This window comes from Melopsittacus undulatus, chromosome Z (genome assembly GCF_012275295.1).
Source record: "Melopsittacus undulatus isolate bMelUnd1 chromosome Z, bMelUnd1.mat.Z, whole genome shotgun sequence".
Taxonomy (NCBI): Eukaryota; Metazoa; Chordata; class Aves; order Psittaciformes; family Psittaculidae; genus Melopsittacus; species Melopsittacus undulatus.
In genome coordinates, this window is record NC_047557.1 from 40,167,257 (window position 1) to 40,192,250 (window position 24,994).

Here is a 24,994-nt window from a genome sequence, read left to right on the forward strand (position 1 = left end):
TTAAAACTCCTGGGGTTTGCCCTCAGGTTTTTGTTCCTGTCTTTTTTGCCCAGGCAGCTGATTTGCTTCTGAACTATAGCACAGACTAACATAGACGTTGATTTGCCTTATGAGGCACAGAAAATCATTTTGTTTTGCATGAGGAATAATAATAAGATGCACTTCAGTACAGCCCTGAAAAAGAAAGTGGTATCTTTCTATATACTTGTACACTTGCCAGAGTGCCATGAGAAGGCAGTCAGGCAAGAGCTGAACATAATAATTACATCTTCACTACTATTTTTATATGAATCAGAGTACTGTAAAAATCAACCTGTGAGTAAGGATAGTAGAGATGAGGAAGATGTTAAGTATTTAAGGAAATTTTAGGAAAAGTGTTTTAAGCAACATGTTTGATTCTTCCAAATGCAAAACTTAAACTGTAGTTTAGGGTTTAAGCGTATTTAAGTCATTTGGTTCAGCAGTGGGTGTGAATTCTGTTTTAGAAGCATAGAATAGTTGGGGTTAGAAAGGTTAAGATCATCTAGTTCCAACCCCGCTGCCATGTGCAGGGACACCTCACACTAAACCATGTCACCCAAGGCTCTGTCCAGCCTGGCCTTGAATACCTCCAGGGATGGAACATTCACAGCTTCCCTGGGCAACCTATTCCAGTGCCTCAGCACCCTTAGAGTAAAGAACTTCCTCCTTATATCCATTCTAAACTTCCCCTGTTTAAGTTTTAACCCGTTAATGCCTGTAGTCCTATCACTGCAGTCCGTAATAAAGCCTCCCTCCCCAGCATCCCTGTAGCCCCCCCTTCAGATACTGGAAGGCTGCTATGAGGTCTCCACACAGCCTTCTCCAGTTTTTGAGCTAACTAGTCATTTTTATTTCCTCAAAATAACTTCTCTGTGACTTTTTTTTAACATATATGTGGTTGTGTCAGTCCTGATTTATAAAAGAAATCTTTGAAATTTCAGTAGCGAGCTCTGAGGGATTCAGATGTTGAAAACTCATTACATTATGCAGTGGTCATGAACAGATGCCTTTTTAGAAAACATTAAATATTTTGTTTTTATTTCACTATTCACAGTGTTGGCTTAGGTTTTGAAATACCATAGTATTTTAGTCTGTTTGGTATGGACTTTTCTTGGCATCATGTATTCCATTTGCAGAGGGTACATTCTCCTGTGAATTCCCCTTCACATTCCATTGTGAAGGTGACAGAGGGTGATAAGAGCAGTGGAAGGTATTTTTCAGATAGAGGAACTAGGCAAGAAATAGGCAAGATGATTTGTGCTGAGCTGGGGCAGGGAAAGAATACTGCGTAACTTTCTTCTCTGTCATGAGAGTTCTAGAAGAGATTGATCTGTAGAAACACCTGACTCCAGTTGCTTGACAATTATGAAGAAATGAATGAATCCTCCAATAGAAATTTCTGCTGAGCAAATAGCATGAGATTGCCTTAGCTATTGCAATATTGCACAAATAATTGCACATGAAAGTACATTATTTATACAGACTTTGGTACTTCAGAATAATAGCAGGTAATACATTAATTTATGCAATTTTTTAGATATTCTCCCAAACATTTGAGGGCTTCAGTCATGATTCATTGCTTGTGATTTTTGACTTGCTAGAACAATTACATGCAATCAGATTCTTCAGCATTAATATGCTGTATGTTCCCTTTTCAAAGTTAAGACTAAAGCTAGTCACTGTGAAATGATGAATTCAAAAGTGTTAGGATTTGTGAGGTTAGAAATCATGAATCTGCTATTTGCCCCTAAAAGTACTATAAAGAATTAAATTGCTTTTTGTATAGTAATGCCTATATTTTGTATAGTAATGCCTGTAAGCAGGTGGCATAAATACCTTTTATATTATACTACGTAACATGTATTTGCTTTTAAAGTATGAATAATGTAAAAAATTGTACTCTAAAGCAAAATTGGCCAGGCAGTATATAATTTAGATGGACATGGATTTTTTTCGATTGTTTTCAGTTAACCATGTTTGTTGGTTTTGGTTTTTGTTTTTTTTTTTAATCTTAATAAGAAACATGAAAGATTCACCATCTCATCACTGGTGCTCTTTTGTTGCCCTCTTACTGTGAGAATCTGGAGTGCATACTTTACATATAGTTGAATGTTGCATTTGAAGTCAATAGAGATAATGGAAGTCACCTATGGAAAAATTTTTTAAGGCTGTCATTAATACCTCAGAAGTTTTAAGGTTAAAGCATTTTAATTAAAAGTAAGAAAAACTAAATAGGGTATAATACATACATTTTAAATTATTATGAAACCGTTTTACCCTGAGGTTGTATATAAACTGTTTCAACCTCTTGCTATTAGTCAATGTTTTACACATTTGTCTGTGTTCTTGTTTGACAAAAGAAGTCTGAAATCAATAGGCCAGATTTGCTAGAGAACATGTTGCTGTTTACTTAAAAAATCAAGCATTTTTTTTCCTGCCTTTATTTGGACTTTCTGAAAGTTACTTTTCATATTTCGTAATTGCAGTTTTGGAGCTGTATTTCTGAAAAACAGAATAACCCCCAAACCCTTGTCTGAACTACCTGCATCTGTAAAGTCCCTCTAAAATCTTCAGGTCTCACTAGTTTGCTGAACCAGACATCCCAGTTTCCTACTGACACAGCTGCCAGGTTGCTATGTAATCAGCATTATTTATCTTTTAATAGTGACGTCAGTTTGTTGGTTATTGTACTGAACAGATAACTCATGTACACTTGCTCTCCTTGAGTGAGCTGGTTCTGTTCCAGCAGTGGTTGATGACGGTTTTTGTGTCAAGCATAATGTGAAGTCATGATGAGTCCCACATAAAAGTTCACTGAAAACTCAGAAACTTTATTTAGATATTACACTTCCTCTGGCTTTTTGCTTGTTGTGTTTCATTTTTCCAGTTGCATCATAATAAATATAGCACTCTCCTCTTTTGTGTTAATTATGCAAATTAGTGTTAAACTGCAGAGATTTGTGGCATTTGAAGGGTCAGGTACTCTAATGCTAGAAGCCAGAAGCATTCTTGGAAGTTCTGGTTTACAAAAGCTTGTATTTCATATTGGTGACTGTGAATATTGAAATAATGAATTTCTGATTTTTTTTAATATAACAAAAATATTAAATCATAATTGCTGGCAGCAAAATTATTAAAATAGGAGAAATCTCAATAGAAACAGTACCCTGACATGGCCTTTACCATTCCTCTTCATTCTCTCTGACTTGGGTTGGAGGATAATAATCTCTTGCATGTAGTAAAAATGGATTATTCTCTGTTTAGGAACAGAGATGGTTTATACATCCTTATCAATTTTAGTTACTTACCATCAGTGAGAATATGGAATTAATTTTCTAAAGCTCTGGGTGGCCATGCTTCCAGCACAGTTGTCTTCTGTTCTCATGGGAGCTTTCACTGTTCTGGTCAGGATGGGATTTTCCTGAGCCGAAAAACTGCAATACCTGCTATTTACTCCTTGTGCTCTGAGCCTATACTAGCACTAGCTTGCCTGGTTTGTGGTTTTGTGTTCTAGGTCTTTGTGCTACACTTTTAATTCCAAAGTTTTAATTTACCTTGTGGTTTGTGCCACACAGGATTCAAGACTAATCCTGCTAGCGTGTCGAAACACTTCCCTGTAGTAGTGGCCAGGCTGCCTGATCTGAATCACCAAACTAAATTATTTCTGACTTTCCACTGCCTCTTACTACCCAACAGACTGGCGTTCAAAGCTGCCCCTCCGGTCAGACGTAGGTGGTCTGGGTTTAATACTGGGAAAAGCCCATACTAGGAGCTTTAACACTGTTTTTGAGACTTGAGTAGAAATAATCGTATTACAGTTACATTTGTGTTGTTAGTGAAGATTTTAATAGGCACTTCTATTTAATTAGGACTAATTTTAATGATTAGAATGAATGTAGTCATTCTGGGTGTTACGGTTTGAGACATACTTTAAAAATACCTTAATGTTTTGAAGAGAATATATTGAGCCTGTAATGTCTGTGAAGTTTGCTATTACCTCTTTAGAACTGAGGTAGTTTCTGGCATCTGAAAGCAAGTTTGGTAGGTTTCTCTTAAGCTAAAGCCATTATTGGAATGAAGGTTATCTTTGCTCTAAAATCACTATCTCTGCTTACAATCTTTAAAAATGACATAGAACTTGCATTAAGATGAAAGTCTGTTAATTAGAGATTAGATCAGGCTATATTCTGTAAATTCTTTTTATCATTCTAGGTATGACCTGCTTGACAGGACAAGGAACAAATTCAAGCAGTCACTATTTATTCAGTGGAATAATTAATAATGAAAAATTACCTTTCATCTAAATCTCAGTGTTCAAAAAATAATGCACATAAAATCTTTAATTTCTTAAAAAAAAATTGCAGATTTTATATACAGATTATTGATGATAACTGAGTGAACATGCATGGGACAGTCAGGCCAGCATTCCGGGTTACACTGGGCAGACAAAAGAGTCTGAGAGCTGTGCTGTATACAGCTACATATGAGAACCATATATCTCATCCAAGGTAGTTGAAAATTATGGGACTCTGTAAAACCCATCTGTTTTCAATCATACTTAATGTTTTGTTAAAAATGACTTACTGCTCCTGCCTTTAAAATAACTTCTGAAAACTGATTGTAAGGCAGTATGTCTCTAGCTAGAACAGTTAGAAGGAATTGGATGAGCTAAAGTCTTTCAGTTACAGCGGTTTAGTTGTATTAACCCTGTTTTCAATGAACTTACACCAAGGCATCTGTGGAAAGAATGGTTTAGTATTTAGGGATATCATCCTAGGATTTGGCAGACCTCAAGGCAAGTCTCAGCTCCGCTATCCGTTATGTGACATTAAGTTTCACACCTCTATGGTTTTTAATCCCTTTCTATGAGATGAAAATAGCAGTTTGCTGGCAATGGGCTGTCTGGGGCAAGAGAGCACAAAAGCAGGTTCTTCTTGGATTAGTGAAGGTAGGGATCCCACTCTCCTGCCAAGAAAGAATTTCATAGAATCATAGGTTTGGGTTGGAAGGGACTTTAAAGATCATCTAGTTCCACCCCTCTGCTCAAAGCCCCATGAACGCTGGCCTTGAACACTGCCAGGAACGGGGCAGCCACAGCTTCGCTGGGCACCTCTTTCAAGATGAAATACCCCCCGAAATTCATTGTAACTGTGGACTGCTGGTTTTAGTGTCTTGTGCATTCGGACACATCACTTTTACAACAAGCGTCCCAGTGCTGCAGCAGCAGCAACTGCAGGGGGGGGGAAACAGAGCAGTGACTTGTAGGACATGCATTCCCTCTATCTGCCTGTCTACCCACCCACCCAGTGAAATCGTGGCAAGGTTTACTGAGACTTTCCAGGCACAAGGCTTGTTTAAACCCCTCGCTTTGAGCCCTTGTCCGCAACCGGCCCTCCTGCCTTCTTGGGCTGAGCCGAGCCGGGACCGGGGGTCAGGGACCGCGGCGAGAAGAGGTGGTGGCCCCGCGCACGGCCCCGCCGGCCTGAGCAGGCTGCCAACAGGGGACTGGGGAGAGCCCTGCCCCTGGGGTGTGTGCGGCAGCAACCAATCGGCGCGCCAGTCGCAGGGGGTTTATACCGGCAGGGCCGCAGGGGCGGCTGTTGGGCGGTGGCAGCAGCAGTGGAGGCTGCAGCAGCAGGAGAAGCATCATGGAGAGAGGGCGGCAAGTGGCGAACTTCGGGGCCGGACCGGCCAAACTGCCGCGCTCCGTGAGTAGGGGCCGGGCTCTTCCCACACGGCGGGGCGCGGCGCGGCGGTGGGTGTCCGGCTGGACGTGTCCTGCCGGAGCTACGCCCCGAATGGGCTCTCGCCGGGGTGAGGCGGCGGGACAGCGGCGCGTGCCTGCCGGCCGGCCCAAATCAACTCCTCAGAGGCTTCCGGGGGCGCCGGGTGCACAGCGAGGGCTGGGGAGGCTCCAGTGAGTCGTGATAAAATAGAATTACCTGAAGAGGGGCGAAACTTAGTTTCTTCTCTCCCTCCCTACCCAGTTGAATGCCTTGTTAATGGGTTTTTTGAAAACTCTCCTTAATGTGGGTTTAGGATTGCTCGCCCCGAGCTGTTTTTCTGAATCTGATTTTATGGTCATTGACGAAGGGTTATATCAGCTTCTGGATGAGGAGTAAATCCGCGGATGTGCGAGGGTAGCTGTGTTGAGTGTGTTACTTGTCAGCTGATAAACAACAAGGTAATTCCCCGAGAAGTCTTTGTTTAACAAATGTTAATGAGTGCAGTGTAGGCTCAACCTTCGGGAAAGTTGCATCAGCAGCTATGGATTATCCATCCAGTCACATATGGAGAAAGGGTGGCTTCTGCGAAACTGTGTGCATCTGACTTTCAATTTAAGAGTTACGGATTGTGGAGATCTTTCCTTGTTTTCTTAATTTCCTTCATAGTTTTCTTCCTTATTTTATGTGTTTTTTTTTTTTTTTTTTTAACAATTAGGTGAAAAAAATGTGCTGTGCAGCAGTGCTTTTTTATTTTTTTTATTTTGTTTGGTTTTGCTCTCTATTTTCATTCTTCTGGGAATGTACTTTGTAGGTTATGCTGACAAGAAACCTGTTGTTCTGTTTTGAACCTTTGGTTCCAAACGAGCTCTTTAAAGAACTGCTGCAGTATCCAGCTGTCTGCCGCAGAAAGCTGGGCTCAGGGTTAGAGGAGACCACAGCTAACTCCCTAGTATTAATCTGCTCCCAAGTATTAATCTGGTTTTCCCTCTGGAAAATTCAGTAATCTTACATGGACTCCTGTGTTACCTCGATTGTTTCACTTTGATCTGGGCTGAGGTGCTCAAACTCGCTGAAGAAGGTGGACAGAGCTTTTTGTGGCTATTATAAGGCATACCATAAACGTCTTTCGCAACACGTGCCAAAGAATATTACTAACAGAATTGGGTTTTATCAAGCAGTTCAACAAGCATTTTCTTATAATAATCTCTGTGCCCCCTTTGACTTTTTTCCCCTCCTCTGACATGAATGTGCTTGCATGTGAAACGTGGTGGTTAAAACTTCACAATCTCTAACATCAAAAGCAGCATAGTTGTTTCTGGTTGACCTTTTAGTGACCAGCTGTTACAGTTGATAAGCCATGCAGATACCTTGTCAGCAGGATAGATCTCTTGTTCATGAAACTCTTTGGAGCACTTCTGTGGCTCCTTGGTATATCCTGGGGTGCATGCACACAGTGCATGTTTTGGCGGCTCTTCTACTGGGGCTGCTTCTTCTACTGCTAAGAGTGTTCTGAGTCTCACACAGGAGCTTGCTGAAATTGGAAGCTGCGGGTCTAATGGATTCCACTTTGTTGCTACTCAAGAACTGTGGGAGAAGAAAAAACAACAAAAGGCTGAAGCAGCGGATTACCTGGCTAGGGCTTTTATGAGTGTCCTCTGTCTTCTGGCTGTCTCAAAACTTTGCTTGATTTCTTTGTTAACTTTCAATAGCATAGAGAAGGCTCAACCTCAAAAAGTGTGGGGCTTCATTCTTGTCCTGTTGTGTCAGTTTGAGATATCCAGTTCCCCACGATGATTCTGTTCTTTTTGCTTCTGCTTTCCCCCTTGGTTGTCCTATTTGCAGAAGTCAAGTGAAAGACACAGGGTGGAGGGGTGGGCGTTTTAAGATACTTGTTTAGAAAGAGGATGCATGGAAGCATTAAGTGTTCTATAAGAGGCTGGAAGTTCTATCTAACTCCTAGAAATCATCCTGAAATCTGGAAATATGGCCATTGAAATAGTAAGCTAAAACACAGTCTCCACAACAAGCATTTGATTTAATTACACTGTCTTATGAAAAGCCTTCCACAACAAAATTATATTGGTGACCATACTTCTGTTAATCTCACTTAAGTGTCAGGTTACTGCATTATGGAGCAGCTGGCATATGCATGATGCACTAGTGTCTCCAGATAGCAGAAAATTCCCTTATTTGTGGATTTTTTTTTCCTTTGTTAGGTATTACTAGAAGCACAGAAAGAATTGGTGGACTACAAAGGACTTGGTATAAGTGTTCTTGGTAAGACTGAAAAATGTAGATTTTGATTTTATTTTTAAAATGTAGATTTTTATTTATTTTTTTGTTTATATGTTTGACAAATTTTTTAATGAAACTTTTTCATCTTGGTATTTAAACTCCTTTTCATTACTAATAAGTTACTCTGCTAGCATGCATGTTCAGAGAATATTTTTTCACAGTGCTTTTCTACCATTCATCAGACCATGAAGTGATATATAGCCAGATGTTTAGTGATACAAACAAAGGATTAGAGACAAAAATAACCTTAATTATATTGAGAACATTAGTACTTTTGGACCACTGGGAAGGTATATGGGAGTATATTCATATATAGGCAATATATATAAAAATATATATCTATAAAATGCTATATGTGTATACCCATTACCCACATATATACAAATGCTATATGTGTCTATATAGAATCATAGAGTCACAGAATAGTTAGGGTTTGAAAGGACCTTAAGATCATCTAGTTCCAACCCCCCTGCCATGGGCAGCGACACCTCACACTAAACCATGCCACCCAAGGCTCTGTCCAGCCTGGCCTTGAACACCACCAGGGATGGAGCATTCACAACTTCCCTGGGCAACCCACGTCCATATATATGGATACCATATATAGGATCTTACATACTGTGTGGAAGAGCACTTCAGATGCACCTGATGAATAGCATCCTTCCCATTAGGAAGGCAATGCTGTCCTGTCATAAGGAGGAGGTGTCTTCTGCACCACATGGTAGCTGACTGGCTTTTCAGCTCCAGTTGCACATTATGCAAGAAGATGGTCAGCATTTCACTAGTTCTGTGAAACTGTTTGTTTGCTAGAAGTTGAATGTGCACCAGTCTGCAGGACTTGTATTCATGTTTAAATTGTGCGCTCTTACTGATGGAAGGAAGTATATGAATATAATAAAAAGAATTAGTGTTAGTTAACTCTAAGTGTGCTTAATATTTAATTAGGAGTAAAGCATGAAGAAGCCTTGCAAAAAATAAAAGAACAAAACAAACCACCACACCTTACTCTATACTTGCTGCAGCATAACTAGCAGAGAAAATTCTTAGAGTGAGAAAAACTTATGCCTTTCTAGGAATTATTTTTTTTCACACAAATGTAGTTGTTCTTGGGAGTAGTAAGGTCATGTGGATGCCAAATGTGAATGGACTGGGTTTGCCTGGATCAGGACAAGACTGGAGATACATCTTGTTTAAGTATTTAGGAAGGCTCAGCAATAAAAATAGTATGACTTGAAACTGGGAATGGGACTTACAGGCATTTTAGATCTATAGAGTAAATTTTTAAAGCTTAACATAATTTAAAAATAACACTGATGTATTACCATTTTGTTTCATGTTATTTCTTCTTTCCACCAAAGAAATGAGCCATCGGACCTCAGACTTCACAAAAATTTTAAATACAGCTGAAAATCTCTTGCGTGAATTGCTGTAAGTCAGTTACTTCCTACTTATTTTTGTGTTAGTTGCCCCAGTAATGACTAATGTGGAGACCCTTCCTTGAAAGCACTTGTTTATGGGGGGTGGATTGCCTTTTGTTTTAGATACCATGTCTGATAGAGTATTAATCTTGGAGAGGACACTGATCTTCTGTTTGTCTGATGCTGATTTATTTAGATTTGATTAAGGGCTTTTATTAGGTTAAAATACTTTTTATATATCTACTACACACTGATTAGTTGCCTTTCTTATAAAACTTTAATTTTTGTCACATTCATAGAATTAATGAAAGGCATCAACTTTCTTCAAGAAATAAATGGAAACAATGGAAATCAGTTCTCTAGTGGTATAGAGGTGATCTGTATGTTACGTATTTTAGAATCCTTGAGCAGGAGCCCTTTTCCTATTTGTAGTGTGACATGTTTTCCGAAGTTTGAAATAATTATATTGTATATTAGAATTAGTATTGTCATAGTAGCTTACAATGTTAGTCATCTCATATAAAAGCTTGACTGTCAATTGCAGGCAGAATTATTGGCAGAGGGGTTTCAATGATTAGTTTGAACAAATAATTTTTGTTACTGTATGGACAAATCATTATGGCACTTGCTCTACATGCACAGTTTACTATACAGTTGCATTTCTGACTGAAGGGCCTCAAAGCTGAGTTCTTCTGTGAGCACTTTGGTGTGAAGTTTGTGGCCTGACAGAAAAGCCATGAAGCAAGCAGTAGACAAAATTACAAATGAGCATTAATTCTACTGGAATATCTTCTAAGATGTGTGTACTATGATAGTAAAGCTACTTAGGAGTGAATTTATTTGATGATATCCAAGGGGGTTGAAAAACTTGTTTTTCATCAAATTTTTGCAGTAAAATATATAGCATTATTCTTAATATTTAAGTTGTTAGTGAAGACCAGTGCTGAAGTAAGTTAATGGGATTTGGTCTAAACTCTTGGCAGAGTCTTCTGAAATGACAGTGTTTTTCCTCTGTTGCTGTATGCTATAAATGCATAATATCAAGTAGTATGCATCCCGTGTCTTCTGTGAATAATATTAGATGGTTATTTCTTGCATGCAGAAATGTACCAGAAAACTACAAAGTCCTTTTCCTCCAAGGAGGTGGATCTGCTCAGTTCAGTGCAGTCCCACTTAACCTTATTGCTTTAAAGGAGGGAAGACATGCAGATTATGTTATTACTGGAGCTTGGTCAGCAAAAGCAGCTAAAGAAGCAGAGAAGTATGCCAAAGTGAATATTGTTCATCCAAAACTAGGAGCCTATACAAGTAAGTTGATGACTACACCTGTTCATATGAATGCTTAGTGTTTTGAATAACTCTAAAAGATGGCCCAACACAGCTGTTAGGTTATTCAGTGTTAACTAGTTAGAAGTGTCTGCTGAGCACTCAAAAGATTGCCTGCCACATCTCCACATGTTCATCACTGGGAGATCTGTTAGATGTCTTAACCTTCTCCACCAAAAGAGAATTGTGAAGCTAGGCTGATCAGATTGCGGAAAGCACGCTGCAAGAAGCAAATGTGTATTAGTAGGGAAATGTCTGGGCTGTCTGATTTCCTTTTTTCTTTTTATATTTTTTGTTGTTTGTTTTTTGTTTTTTTTTTTTTTTGACTGAGTTCTTAAGCTGTTTGCAGGGGTATTGAGTGTACTTGGAACTGAAATACTTTGCAATGAGATTGCTGTGAAATTCAGAAGCATGTTTGGTATCTTAACCTTGTTGCCCCATGAGATGGGAGTCTTGCATTCTGTTATCTACTTTCAGGGGTTCCCAAATACTTATATTTCCCACCCATGTGTCATAACAGGCAGTTAGCTCTGAAATAGAAGAGGCATTTCAGCTTTTCCTCTGGAACCTTATTACTGGACATAACACAGTCTGAATGAACACAGTATAGAAAGAAGAAAAAGGTTTACTGTAATTGAGGCATCAGGCATTTTTATGAGACAGTGTGAAGAACTTAAGTGTATAATTTGCATATACGTAAATAATTCTTGGGGTAGGGATACCTGAATTCTGGTTTCTAGTCTTGCTAGTCATGTTCGCTTGTCTTAGTTTTGGTCCAAATGATAAGCATTTGAACTGGTAAGAGTGGCAACAGGAAAGGCAAAGAATATATCTACATATGAGTTAGTATATTAACAGGTGATTAGGGCACAAACTTAGAAAATCAGTTTATACTCTTTGAGGCACAGGAAGGAATTCAACCTACAATTTTTCAGTCAAGGGAGTGTATCCACCATTTGGCGCCTGTAGATAAGGGGAGAGGTAGCAAGTGATGATGGAGGCTGTAACAGCACTTCTTCCCCATGTGTTTTGGAGGAGAGAAGAAAGACAGGGCAACCATTTGTTCTATGCAAAACCTGTTCTGTGCTGTCAGGGCATGCCTGTATTTTGCCTGTTGACAGAGGAAATACTAGTTTTGCAAATCAGTTGCAGAGCTTAAATGGGAGGTAGGCAGATAAACTTGTGTTCAGCTTGGGCAAGACTGAAATGCTTCTGGGGATCCTCAGAAATGCAGCTTTGGAGAACTTTGCCAGTGAGAATCTGGAGGATTCTTGGATCCAGTGCCTCAATGCTCTGAAATGCTGTTTTGTACCCCATGGCAGTAGTTTTCAGTCTGGGATTGCAAACTTGATTAAAATCCCTTGAGGAATCAAGGCTGATAATTTTCAGGCTGATAATTTCCAGGGTGTTTGCAAGCTTAATGATGGCTCATCACAGAATTTTGAGAATGCACTGATGTATTTCATTTGCAGATAAATTACATCTTCCTAGTAACAAGATAATGAATGCTTTATACTGCAAAATTGTTGTAGGTTTGCACTTAAGTCTGCATTTTACTTGAACAGGAAAATTCCTTATCTCCAGTGACCTTTGGTTTCCTTTTTTGTCTCTCTCAGACATTCCTGACCCAAGCACTTGGAATCTTAATCCAGATGCATCTTATGTTTATTACTGTGCTAATGAGACTGTTCATGGTGTGGAATTTGACTTTGTACCTGATGTCAAAGGAGCAATCTTGGTTTGTGATATGTCATCAAACTTCCTGTCCAGACCTGTGGATGTTTCCAAGGTATGGTGTTGGACGCAGTGGCTACATAAAGCATTTTCAAACTTAAATGCATATAATTAGACAGTTTGCAGTGTCTAGGTGGCTGGAGATGCTCAGCAGTGTAAACAGAACATTGTGTTTTGTTGATTTTTGTATCTAATGGTGAATACAAATTTTGAAATTTAAAATTTAAAGTTTCAGATTTCAGTGTCTACCTGTTCTCCCCCCTTTTTTTTTTCTTTTTCTGATAAAACCAGGTTGAACTATGTTGAAATAGTTCATGCTAGTAGCTGTCCAAGTTTGTCTGCTTTGTGGTCTTCACCAGTGCTGTAGCTGAAAAAGATATCTTTTGAATTGTGTTTAGTCTGTAGATAGTGTATATGGCCATAGCAAGGTACTATGAATCAGAGTTATTGGTCATGCCTTTTACATGAAAAATCTGTAACCCCTTTTAAGCTAATAAAGCTTCCTATGCCTCACAACTGTTGTGTCTGTTTTATAGACAATACAGAGACAGAACACAGTACTTGCCTGCTTACATTTGTGAAGTGTGTTAGGAGTGGGAAGTGTTACTGACCACTGTGGTATCATGTTTTACCTTTTTTATCTGTGTATAGCAGAAAGAAGGGGCAATTGTTAGTGCATTCATCTTGGGCTTTCCTCATCTGCCTTTTTGAACATATGATCCTCTGAAATACCAAATCAGTTGAAAATATTGTGATCTCTGTATGAATTTATTTTAGTAAATTTCCATGGAGTACAGTGAAATTGGGACAGGCTGCCTTGAGAATTATTTGTGGCTACAAAATAAACATTTAGCAAATCTTTGGGAAATTTGTCATTGCTCAGTTGAAAGGGTAGATGGCTCTAATAGATATATATGGGATAACAACTATAGCTGTAACTGTACTTTGAAATCAGAACTTCTAACTCTTTGACTTACAACTTGCATATTTTCAACACATTCTCGAAGCTGTTATGCTGACTTGTACCCTGTTATATAACGATAATGGAGTATTAATCAGTTATCTACGAGTGGATGCATGTAACAAGTCCTTCTTCTGTTAGTTTGGAGTGATTTTCGCTGGTGCTCAGAAGAATGTTGGCTGCGCTGGAGTTACTGTTGTAATAGTACGTGAAGACTTGTTGGGATTTGCCCTGAAAGAATGCCCTGTAGTGCTGGATTACAAAACGCAAGCAGTGAACGGCTCTTTGTATAACACTCCACCGTGCTACAGGTAACTTGCCCTGCTCTGTAACATTTCCTGTCTGAAAAGCAACTGCACTGCCATCTGCTGCTCTTATTGAGAAAAGCTTCACAAGTTCAGTATTTGCCTTCAAGTCGCTGATAACGTTGGTGTGTTTCACAGGAACCCTGTGGGAACATGGGAAGTGTCCAGCCACATGACCGTAGCAGGCTTTTAGGTAGCCTAGTAGGACTCAGCCATAAAGGACGTAGTATTTTCAGAACTAAATATTATATGTCCTAATTCCATTATGAAAGTTTCAGGATCCAATGTTGCCTTTTATGAGCTCTTGTCAATTCAGTGGTGGTGCTTCTGTCACTTGCAGATAGGAAATTTGTCACTTATTCTTGCTTCTTGAACACTGAGTACAGTTTTGATCTGATTTTTTTTTCCTGAGGTTTTTCTCAGCATTTGAACTTCCAGATTCCTATCTTTGTAAATAATAGTAAATGTTGTTTTTAAAAAATATGTCTTGTTCTAGCTACACTATTTACTACTGTTGGTTTTTAAATGAAACTGCAAAAAGTTGTAGGTTTTTTTTTATTTGTGTGTGGTTTTATTTGTGTGTGGTGGGGTTTTTTAAAGGTAATTTAGTCATTGCTGTGTTTTATTCTCTAGTACAACTTTCCTTATTTCTTTTCTACTCACTTCAGTCTTTGACTTGACATCCAGAAATGAAATTGGTCTAGCATCATAATCATTGCTAGCAATCAAGATCACAAAATTGGCATTTACCTGGTGTTTTCATGTATGCAATAAGCAGAACAGACTGCAGGTTGCTCTTTTAATATTACTGTCTTCTACCTTGTGTTAACTAGTGAAATGATGTTTTGCTACTGGAATATTTAGCTGTTGACCAATAGTATCTACCCGTTCTTAATCTGGAGCATTTTTATACCAGTGTTCACTAGAACAAGTATTTTTAAAAAGCAAATCTTAAAACCAGGTATTTCCTTCTCTTCCTCCCTCCCTCTTCCCCTTCCCTCCCTGAAGTCTTTTAAATTACTTCAAAATTCTGACGTGTGAAAAAGTCAAGATTAAAAATCAATGTCAGACTGCATTATCAAATTATTTGAATAAAAATTGAACTTATCTTTAAAAGTAGAAATCATGAAAGTTGCCTAATGATGTCCTACAGATAGTAAATGCACTGTATAGGCATAAAGTACAGTGACTTATGTATAAAGCCTACTTTAATGCCACTACTTGCTTAAAGTCAGTACAATTTTAAGTGATACTAATTGTATTTCTGAATCTGCTGATTCTTACTACCTAAGTAACAGAGGCAGTTATCTTAATTTATCAGAAGAACAGTAAATCTCATAAGCATATGTTTACCCCAGATTTTACAATGCACAACTAGTTTTCCCAAACAGTATGCATACTGTAGAGTATGTAGTGCTGGAATGAGGTACTCTGGCTGCCACCACATCTGCCTTTGTCAGTGGGGTACACATAGTGCCCCTAACAGCTCCTGTTAAGACAAGAATTTGCCTGAAATGTTTCCAGATTTTTTGTAGTTTTTCTGATTGTTGCTTTAACATGGGCTGTGTGTCTCTTTTCCCAGTGACTGAAAAGCCTGTATTCCATGATTGATTATTTTCCTTACTGCCAAGTCCAGCATTCTGATTTGGATGCTGTGTACTTGCACATGCTAGGTTTTAATTCCAGCCATTCATGTTCTCCAAGTACAAAGCTATTTCCATTTCAAAGGTTCTACTTAATCTCAGCATTTAGACCAGAGGAGCAACAAAGTTCGAGAAGCAAACCAAATTAAATTCTGCAGCTTTATTTTAGCCACTGCAAAGAACTTCTGAGAAGAAAGTGCTGCTTTAGATGTAACTCAGTAGTATGTGTCAGTAACATCAACAAGTTAGTGGGAGATGAAGGGAGCTGAAAATAAGGTTGAACTAGCAGTTTTTCTCCTCTTGTATCACTGCCTTGCCAGATTTCACTCCATGCTACAGACCCACATCCGAGTACACTCCAGGATCCAGAATGTAACACAGACTGAAATGTTGGCAGGGTGCACATCTGTTTGGCTTGGCTCTAAATGCCTGTTCCAGTTCCTGCAAGGAACTGGCAAAGCTTCTTAGTTCTTTCTTTCCTCAGCTCTTTTCCTTGCACTCTCTAATGGCCTGCTGGCAAACAGGCAGGAAATATTAACTGAATTTGCAAAAGCCACTTCAGCAGGATGTTAAGTAAAATTAAATTAAGGTGATGCTAATGGCTTTAAATGCTTTGCACTACAGAGCTTGACTCTTTGACCCTAATCTGCTTTACTAAAATTAACAATAAATTTGCTGTAAAAGTCTAATTTCCAAGCTCCAGAGTGCATTTTGCATTTAAAAGTGCTCCAGAAACATTACTTTGACATGAAAGAAGGATAAAAGATTTCAGCTGGCTAGGTTTTGTGGATGCCTCTAAGGCTGACTTCTTTAAACTTTACTTATCCAAGGAGCTTCATTGAAGGAAGTGAGGGCAAGAGGTGAATGTAGCCCTGTATTTTTGGCAAGGACATAGGCTTCACTTAAATCTTTTACACTGGGGTAGTTGATAGTGTGCTGTCATAAATGTATCAGGATTCTGCTCTTAAAGCTGTAAGGTGCTTTGTGTAAAAGTCAGTCTTCAGTCTTTCTGCAGTATTCAAAGATTTGATGCTGGCATCCCAATAGAAATTGAAAGTAGCAAAGTTTAAAGCAGCCTCCTGCTACATTTGTCTTAGGAAAATGTGTAGGGTAATGTTCTCTGAGCACTCCCTTGGAATCTGTAATGAAGGGACTAATAAAAGCGAACTTGTTGGTAATATGCCATAAAAACTGGTGAACAGTTTGCCTTTTTTTTTTTTTTTATGGAAAGTGTTGTAGTCGTGGGAAATGCCTAGCCTTAAACAAGCTGAGTTTTGTAGCTAAAGCACAAGGGCAAAAGGCCTCAGGGGATTTTTTTCATGTGGCACTTATTAACTAGCATTGAAACACTAATACACCCAAGCCACCTGATGCCAGGAGGCTTCCAGATCTCTACTTAAGAACTTGAATGATAATGAATAAACAAGTGTGGTATATCATTATTTGTTTCACCAAACTTCACTGTTCATGTGGGCAAAAGGTCTTTTTAGACAGAAATGGGATGATAATTTTTATTTTTGCTGTTTGAAAATATTATTAGATTTCTGATATTATTAGTGTACATACATCTGAGGCTCACTGCTGTATCTCTGCTATAGTAGCTGTGCAGGGTGGATGCTACTTGCTTTCGCACTACCTCTGGCTCTTTGTAGGACTTGACAGATAGTTGTGTGGTCAATGAACTGGCAGTCACTGCAGCATGTCTGAGGATGGCCTGGGGAGCCTAGCAGGGCTGCAGGAAACCTGCAGGACTTGTCCTTCTGTGGTGCAAAGCAGGAAGTTTGGTACAACAGATTTGTGTAACATTTGAATTTCTTTATCTGTGTTCAAAAAATACTGCCTGCTTGAAATTGTCATTATTTTAAAATACTTCAGACTCTGGGTTGTTAAGCACTCTAAAAACAAATATATGGTTTTGTTACTGAAACAGTTTGTGAACTAATACACAGGACTGTGATTTTTGTGAGGTTTTTTTTGGTGGGTGTTTTTTTTTGGGTTTTTTTGTCTTTTTTTTTAGTAATCTGACTGAAAAATATTCTTTTCTTTTGTAGTATTTATATCATGGGACTGGTACTGGAATGGATAAAGAATAATGGTGGAGCTGCAGCTATGGATAAACTTAGTTTAATCAAATCAAAAATGATTTATGATATTATAGACAAATCTAATGGATTCTATGTGTAAGTTCCTATGTTTTTCCCTTTGTTTTCAACATTTGTTGCAGAGCCAAATGTTCGTAACTTTTAAGAACCTGGTTGCAGTGTATTTTTAACGTTACCTTTTCAGTATATAGAAATTCCTGTAGGTTTACTTGTGCAAAGCATTCACTTGGTAACTCTTTGTTCAAACTATTCACTTGAAAAGGATGAGTCTTATTCCAGTAGGAAGCTATTTGAAGTTATCCTATATAGGTCAGCTGTAAAGCATATTAGTAATCTATGTTCTAAAGTTAATAAAATGCAGGAGCCTAGGAGAAGAGTATACAAAAAAACAGACACAGAGCTTGTGGTTAGTATGCTTACTGAATCTCTTGCAGGCCAAAACAGAAGAAGTGGCTTTTAAGAAACTGCGGTGACCACTTTTGCATCACATCCTTCCTACTGTCTCTTTCAGTAGTCAGACTCTGCTTTTTCCCTGTCAAGCAGAGAATTTTAATTAGCTAATTATGCTGTGTTCTCAAACAGTTTCTGAACAGAAAGAGGCAGATCAGACCTAGATGTAGTAAAAATGTAATACAGTTTATTTTTCTCAGTTATTTTGTCTATTTTTCAAAGCAGACAACCCTCTGATTTTTACATGCTGTTGCAAGGTATTTTTGATCTCTTAGGACCAAATATATGTGTAGTTAAAAGCAGATGTTATCATTTGGAATAACTGTAATATTTGTCAAGCTCTAATAACAGACTGTGAAACTGCAAAATATTTTCCTTCACTTTCAGTATAAAATCCACGTTTTTGGGACATAACTTTCTAGCCAAAGTTAGGATAGGGCAAATTAAATTTGGCTTTTAAATTAAAGCTGGCTGTAACCTTAATTGGCAGTGTTGTATTTTCATAATAATATTTAATACATTCTGCTTATCTGTTTAATGAGAACAGCTTTGCCTTTAGCATTGCCATGATCAGGGTTGTGATCCTACTCTGCTGTAATCCTGAGGGGTTTTCATACACTTCAGTAAGCAATTGAAGCCTTGAAAAAATATTTTGTGACAAAGAGAAATCTGTTTATGGCAGGATGATCTGTGAGGGGGATGTGCAATGCAGATGGGATGGTAAACATTGGGAAGGCAAAACAGAGCCGTATGCATCTTAATAAGCAATACCTTTAAGGCTGGATTTTTTTTTGTTTGTTTTATCTGTGACTAAAAGGGAGACTCATCTGAAGCTGCTTTCCCAGCTGTAATGTGTCATGCCTCACTGGGTAAGCAGTGTGACGAGCCAGTTAACAAATGAAGACTTTCTTCCACAAAGTGCCATGTCCCATTTGCAGTTTACTTTCCAAAGTCTGTGCACTGAGTTACACCAGATTGCCTTATAGTAACTGGATCTTCTAAAAGCTGTAGCATAGCTACAGATTTGCAAATATGGTAATGCTCACATGCATAGCACTTTTTGAAAAGTATTTTTCTGGTTGCATCTCAAGTAGAAAATTTGCATAGGCAGATATGATTGATCTTTTTTCTCTTCAAAATGGATATATCTGTACAAAGGAACCAAGGGGGGTAACTAAAAAATTATACTAATTCTTTGTCAAATAGAATAATAATAGGTATAAAACTTGCATGCAGTTTATGAGAACTTATTCCTAATGAGTCCCTGTAAGAAACTATGTCACAGCCTTAGGAAAGAATAAATCTAGAGGCTTCATATCTCCTTTGTAACTAGATGCACTAAACAAAATTATTTAAATCACCTCCCCCCCATTCTTACCTTCATAAAATAATTGAAGAGAAATTCTGCTTTAAATGTATCTTGAAGTTTCTAGTTTAGATTAAAGGGAATTTTTGGAGATTAAAGAGCTGTGATGCACCTCGTATGTTGTGGCCAAGATTTGTTTTGCAGATCTCTACCTGAGATGTTCATGATTCTGAATACTAATGTAGAAGGTGGACTGAAACCCCTAACACAAGTCCCCAATGTCTATGGAAATTTCTTTCTTATACTTCCTTTAGCTTTTAGGAAACTGCTTGAGAGTTAGTCAAAATTCACTGTACCAAATCTCATTCACCCTAGGGAATGTAACTGAGACTGTTGTGGGTGGGGTGGTGATTTTTTTTATACCTCCTGTGCATTCTTCTGGGGCTATTTTGAGTATGCCACGAAGAGTTAATAAGTCTTCCACTTACTGTTTCTGTTAGTATACTTGTTTAGAGGAAGGTTGCTTTCTTTCACGGAAAGTAATGACTTTTCAGCTATGGAGGAATGACTTTGGTGATAAACAGATGCAATTTTGCTTTCTGAAAGTGTGTGTAGCTGAAAATGTAAAATTAGCACAAAATGGATTAATCATCATTTTCTGTGACTTTTCTAGATGTCCAGTGGAGAAAAAGAACCGAAGCAGAATGAATGTCCCTTTCCGTATTGGCAGTACCAATGGTGATGAAGCACTGGAAAAGAAATTTCTTGAGAAAGCTGTGGAGCTAAACATGATATCTCTGAAAGGGCATCGGTAAGTATTAGTCAAATGAATAACTTTCCTGTGCAGAATTAACTGTTACTATAGTGATATAGCAGTAGGCCTGTGAATTGACTTACCAGTTTTTCTTGCCCATGTGCTGTTCCTCATACTGGTTTGGCATCATTTGAGAACAGCAGTCTGAGAGAGTCTGAGACTGTAACCAGAGACTGCTGGTTGCTCACCTACTGCTGAGATATGGTGGGCTTCAGAGAGCTTTCTCCTCAATTCTGCTGTCAGTTTGATAAATCTTGCTCTGTACAAATGCCAGAGAAGGTGACTCTTGAGGTCAGATTCTGTCATTGTTTAAAGCTTTTCAGTGTGCCTTGTCTACCTGGTTGCAAGAGCTCCTTCCCATGTCTAGTGGTGTTTGTGGGATTAAAAATGCATAGCTTTTTGATGTCAGAGAGCTACAGTGTTAGAGCTACAAATAACTAAAAAACCACTGAGTTTCTCTAGATTGCAAGCTTGCTATGAAGACTTAAATGTTGCTTCTTATTCACAATAAAATGTGAATTTTTACCCCTTTGGAGTAGGGGTAGGTTAAAATGTCTATGAATGTTATTAATGTCTCTTTTCAGAATATACAAAACCATTCTAATTTTTTTTCTGTTTTAAATTCAGATCTGTGGGAGGAATCCGTGCCTCTTTATACAATGCGGTGACTGTAGAAGATGTTCAGAAGCTTGCGGCATTCATGAGAAGCTTCCTGCAGATGCATCAGTCATAAATGCTGATGGGTTAGAACCATGCTGCACATCTATGGAATAAAAGCTAAAGGGTTTGAGAGTTACTGTGGTACCACACAGCTGTAGCGCACAAGTTATATTTTCTTTTAGTTCTTGTAGCTGTTTTAGTTAACTGCAAGGGATTGAGGCTCAATCTTGCAATAACTTGCTGGCCTTGACTTCACTGAGGGTGAGGATCCCCAGACTGATCAGCACTAGTTCCAAAATTTGCAAAACAGTGTTCTAATGTGTAGTTAAAACATGAATAGCATTGTAAGATGCTGTGGATCTGATTCTTGCTTCTAGTCACAAATGACTTCTTCAGCAATACCTTATTTTCAGTAAATGTCAGGCGACAAAATCTGTCGTGGGCATTCTGTAATGCTTTACAAATACCCTGTGACTGCACAGTGAAGCTAGAATTAATGTTAAGTGTTTTCTAAGGACATCTAGTTGGTTTATCAGATAAATTGCAGCATCAGGAATATAGTCCAGAAGTTAGTGTCTGTGTTCCTAACTTGAGGACCTTGCCTTCAGACTTCTGCTCCCATGCTTGAAACACTGTCTTAACAGTTCCATGTAGTGATACCCATTGTAGTTAAAGTCTGTAAGACTGAGCCTTTTTTTGTGTTATCATTTATAGGTTTAAAGCTAGGATGCATGAGTCTGTAATTACATAAGTTTATATGACATTGTTTATTTCTCTGTGCATTTTGTATGTTAAACTTCTCTAGGTTAATTAATTTTATATTCTTATTTTGGAGTGTGCATATCTGCTCCTGCCAAAAACTTGGTTTTAATTTGTTAACCTACTGCCAAACTGGATGACTGTATTCCACTTGGTGGATCTGTGACTTTCTCTGCACTGACTTCCTAGCCCAAAGTACAGCTTTGTTTGGTGCTTATAAAATGTCTTCCCTCTGATTGCTCCAGTGTTTTCTCTGCTTTTTCATTGCTTCAGTTCTGTACCTTTTTGTATGTGGGGATTTGCCCAGCTGCAGTAAACACAAGCCTTGACATCTCTGCCTTTTCCTGATGCTTCATCACACTTTTGGCCCAACGTTCTCACTCAGTCCTTGCAGACTTTGGTAGTCTGGTCTAGAGAAGGAACTATGTGGTTTTATGCAAAGATCTGTTATACTACCCTTAAGTTACTTTTATTTCTCAGCTTGTGACTTTACTGCCATTTACCATATAGAAACACTACCCTCCTACTTTAACTTATGTAGAAGATATCTATTAGTATCATACCGTTTAGCATTACTGCAGCTGCTTACAGACTGTAAACTCTTTGGTACAGGACTGGGGCTTTCTTATTTTTATGTAACATCAATACAATAGTGACAATTTAATAATGATAATGATGGACTATCCCTTTCTTAGTGGAACCTCACACCAAGTCAGTGGAGTTGTGCTAAGGTTAAGTTACATCCCTATCTGTGAAGTCCTTATATTAAGTAGTGTTTTGAGATTTTTGTCAACTTAGTTCAATTCAAAGTAATTAAACAAATCTGGTGAAGAAAATAAAACTTAATCACAGCATGCTGTGAAGTACCAGTGTGTCTGAAGCTTTTGTTTTTGTCACTTTCTGAAGGATGAGAAGTCATGCATAATGTATTAGAATTTTAGATTCCAGTATTATTCTTTTCCCTAGAAAGCAAGCTTCCCTCATTTATGTTTTAATTCTTTCTGGAAATAATCTTTTCCTTGTACCCTGCCAATGATGAAGATATAATTCAGGTTCCATATTAAGCTTTTTAACTTTCTTAAATTTCACTCCCTCCAAATTTTGTATACTTGCTTTCAACAATAGCTTTGGCTTATGTCTTTTCAAAAGCTAGTAGACCTTTCTTTTTTTTATAATAGGCTTGCATTTCTTGTAGCAAGAACACTTTTACCTGTGATTGCAAAAAAGCTTGCACTGCTGTATGCAGCTGATTCATGACCCAGCTGGGAACCTCTTTGCTGCTTCTTAATTGTGCCCAGCATCCTGTCAATTAAAGACTTCTTTTTCTACCTAGAAAGGCAAAGATCCTGTAAAAGCAAAATGCAGAATGACTAATGTAGTAAGACTAGGCTGAATGTCATGTGACGACGATGCAAGAATGCTGGGAAGAGTGGAGCATGTGCTGAATGAGCTAGTTACCCAAGATTTGTTTGACTCATCTGTGCAATAGTTTTGCCCTTCCAAGCTGTATCCCTGAAAGATGTAATCAGGGTATTGAGCCATGGTGGACAGAGAAATGCCACTTCCACTCATCAGATTAGTAGGAGGAATTTCAGCAAGGGGTTGCTGAGAGTCATGGTCTATTTCCCTTATGTCAGCACTTCCAAGCTGGGTCAGTAATTGCAGTGTTTGAAAGTAGGGCTTTTCTTGGTGTCGTGTGAATTCTCCTGAGGCACTTAAAGATGCTATAAAATGGAAGTACTGGTCTCATCTGAGTTTGTGCATGTAGGAGAGAATTATAAGATAAAGTCTTTCCAAAGAACGCTGCTTTCAATTCTTCTAGTGAGTTGTCTCTACTGCATCTCCTAGGATTTGTCTTTGATTTAGTAAAAGCAGTTGCTAGAGTACTCTTTAGTTTGTAGTTTAGAAGTCCCTAGCCACCATCTAAACCAGGCCTGGCCTAAAAAGAGAAATCTGCCGAGGAGGTTTTGTGCTCCCTCTGTTCCTGTTCGCCAAAGTAAGGAATGCTTTATGCCAGATGAGGAAATTGTAGATCAGGAAGGTACCCTATTCCAGGGAACTACTGTCAATTGTCAGTGATAGGGTCTTTCCATGGCAATACCACCTCTAAGTCTGGCATGAAAGAATTAAATAAGTCAGATTTAGCACATCCTTATTTAATTAGTAATTCTAATGGAGATAAATAATTTGTGTTGACAGCCTTGCCCCTATGTCAGCTGACACTCGGTATTTTCATATTTTTTCCCTGTTTCTGTTTACATTAATCATGTTTTTCTTTTCAACTGGCAACTGGTTTAATATTTTTAGATAAGCCCAGGGATATTTTGAAGTAAAAAGTGTAAGTCTATTTTTGACATTCAAGTAACTGGAATGAAACAGGAATAAAAGACATCGTACATACACTGATGGATTAGAAGTTGTCAAAGTATGCTGCAAGTCTTACTAGGTCTGGCACTACATTGGTGTATGATTCATGTTTGCTGTATTTCATTCTCTGTGTACAAAATAAAATGAGGGTGAAACTTTTTGTATTTGATAAGGATGTACCTAATTAAAAAGTGAAATGTTACAAGGTTTTGCATAAAATCAGTCACTTGGAAAGGAGGTATCCCCATTCCTGTTGGTAATTGGGCTCTTGATAATTTAAAACCAGGATTCATGACAGTCTGATAAATTGGTCCCTTTTAGGCTGAAGAAGCTAAGAAGTTATAATTACCGATGGATTACTGAATGGTTGGAGGAGCATGATCAGAGAGATGCAAAGAGATATACAGAAGAGATGGTAGCTTGTGAAAATGTTTCTGGGTTGGTTTATTTTTTTGTTTTTTTTTTTTTCTTTTCTTTGGTAGTTAAAGAATAAATCTGTACTTGACTGGACAAAAACAAACGCTGTGCAGTTGCTAAAATGCAGAAAATTTGAATTCACTATGCAAAAATTGTGTGTGCAAACAGATTAATTGCAAAAAAGATTGAAGAAATCATGTAAGAAAAGTTAAGTTTGCTAAGCTATTATAAGAGAAACTGCCATTAAACTGCTTAGAATTTATAACACAATGGACAAATCTGAGAATGATTCTTTGTTTTGGTTCCATTGTGTGAACTGAAGACATTTGAGAGACCTACTAGGGACATTTGAGAGACATACTAGGGATGGTAGTAACAGACTTTTGCTGCTGTATAACTGAATAGATGTTCTTCTTTAGTAAGCACTAGTTTTTGAACTTGAAACAAACTGTATGAAACTTTCAGACCCTGGTGCTGGGTTTAGTAGCTGGGCAAACCAGAAATAAAGAAGTATAAAAGCCAGTAAACTTAGTTCTTAGCTTGCATTGGCCTACCACCATAGGATCACACTGGCTCATGGCTTTTCTTTCCTGTCAGGGCAGCCCCAATCACATTGCTTTTGGACACATTTTCATTGTGAAAACAGTCTTAGTGCTGGGTAGGTTTTAATGCTTGTTTCAGTTGTGATTG

General features: G+C 38.3%; 1 protein-coding gene across 2 annotated transcripts; it reads left to right on the forward strand.

Annotated features, from left to right (window-relative positions):
* Positions 1–5,587: 5,587 nt before the first annotated feature.
* On the forward strand, positions 5,588–24,089 carry PSAT1 (phosphoserine aminotransferase 1). Of its 2 annotated transcripts, none has more exons than XM_005154942.3 (9): positions 5,588–5,729; positions 7,964–8,024; positions 9,401–9,470; positions 10,563–10,768; positions 12,403–12,575; positions 13,623–13,792; positions 17,481–17,609; positions 19,961–20,098; positions 20,729–24,089. In XM_005154942.3, exons 1-9 carry the CDS (start codon positions 5,670–5,672, stop codon positions 20,832–20,834), a joined length of 1,113 nt encoding a protein of 370 aa, XP_005154999.1. In that variant the 5' UTR covers positions 5,588–5,669; the 3' UTR covers positions 20,835–24,089. The 2 variants fall into 2 exon arrangements, with proteins under 2 accessions (XP_005154999.1, XP_030910021.1); XM_031054161.2 differs by lacking the exon at positions 5,588–5,729 and adding an exon at positions 6,074–6,205.
* Positions 24,090–24,994: the final 905 nt, after the last annotated feature.

Coding starts and splice junctions, on each gene's coding strand:
- PSAT1 (XM_005154942.3), top strand. CDS start 5,670: ATGGAGAGAGGGCGGCAAGTGGCGAACTTCGGGGCCGGACCGGCCAAA. Junction 13,793..17,480: donor AACACTCCACCGTGCTACAG/GTAACTTGCCCT, acceptor TTTCTTTTGTAG/TATTTATATCATGGGACTGG. Junction 20,099..20,728: donor ATATCTCTGAAAGGGCATCG/GTAAGTATTAGT, acceptor TTTTAAATTCAG/ATCTGTGGGAGGAATCCGTG.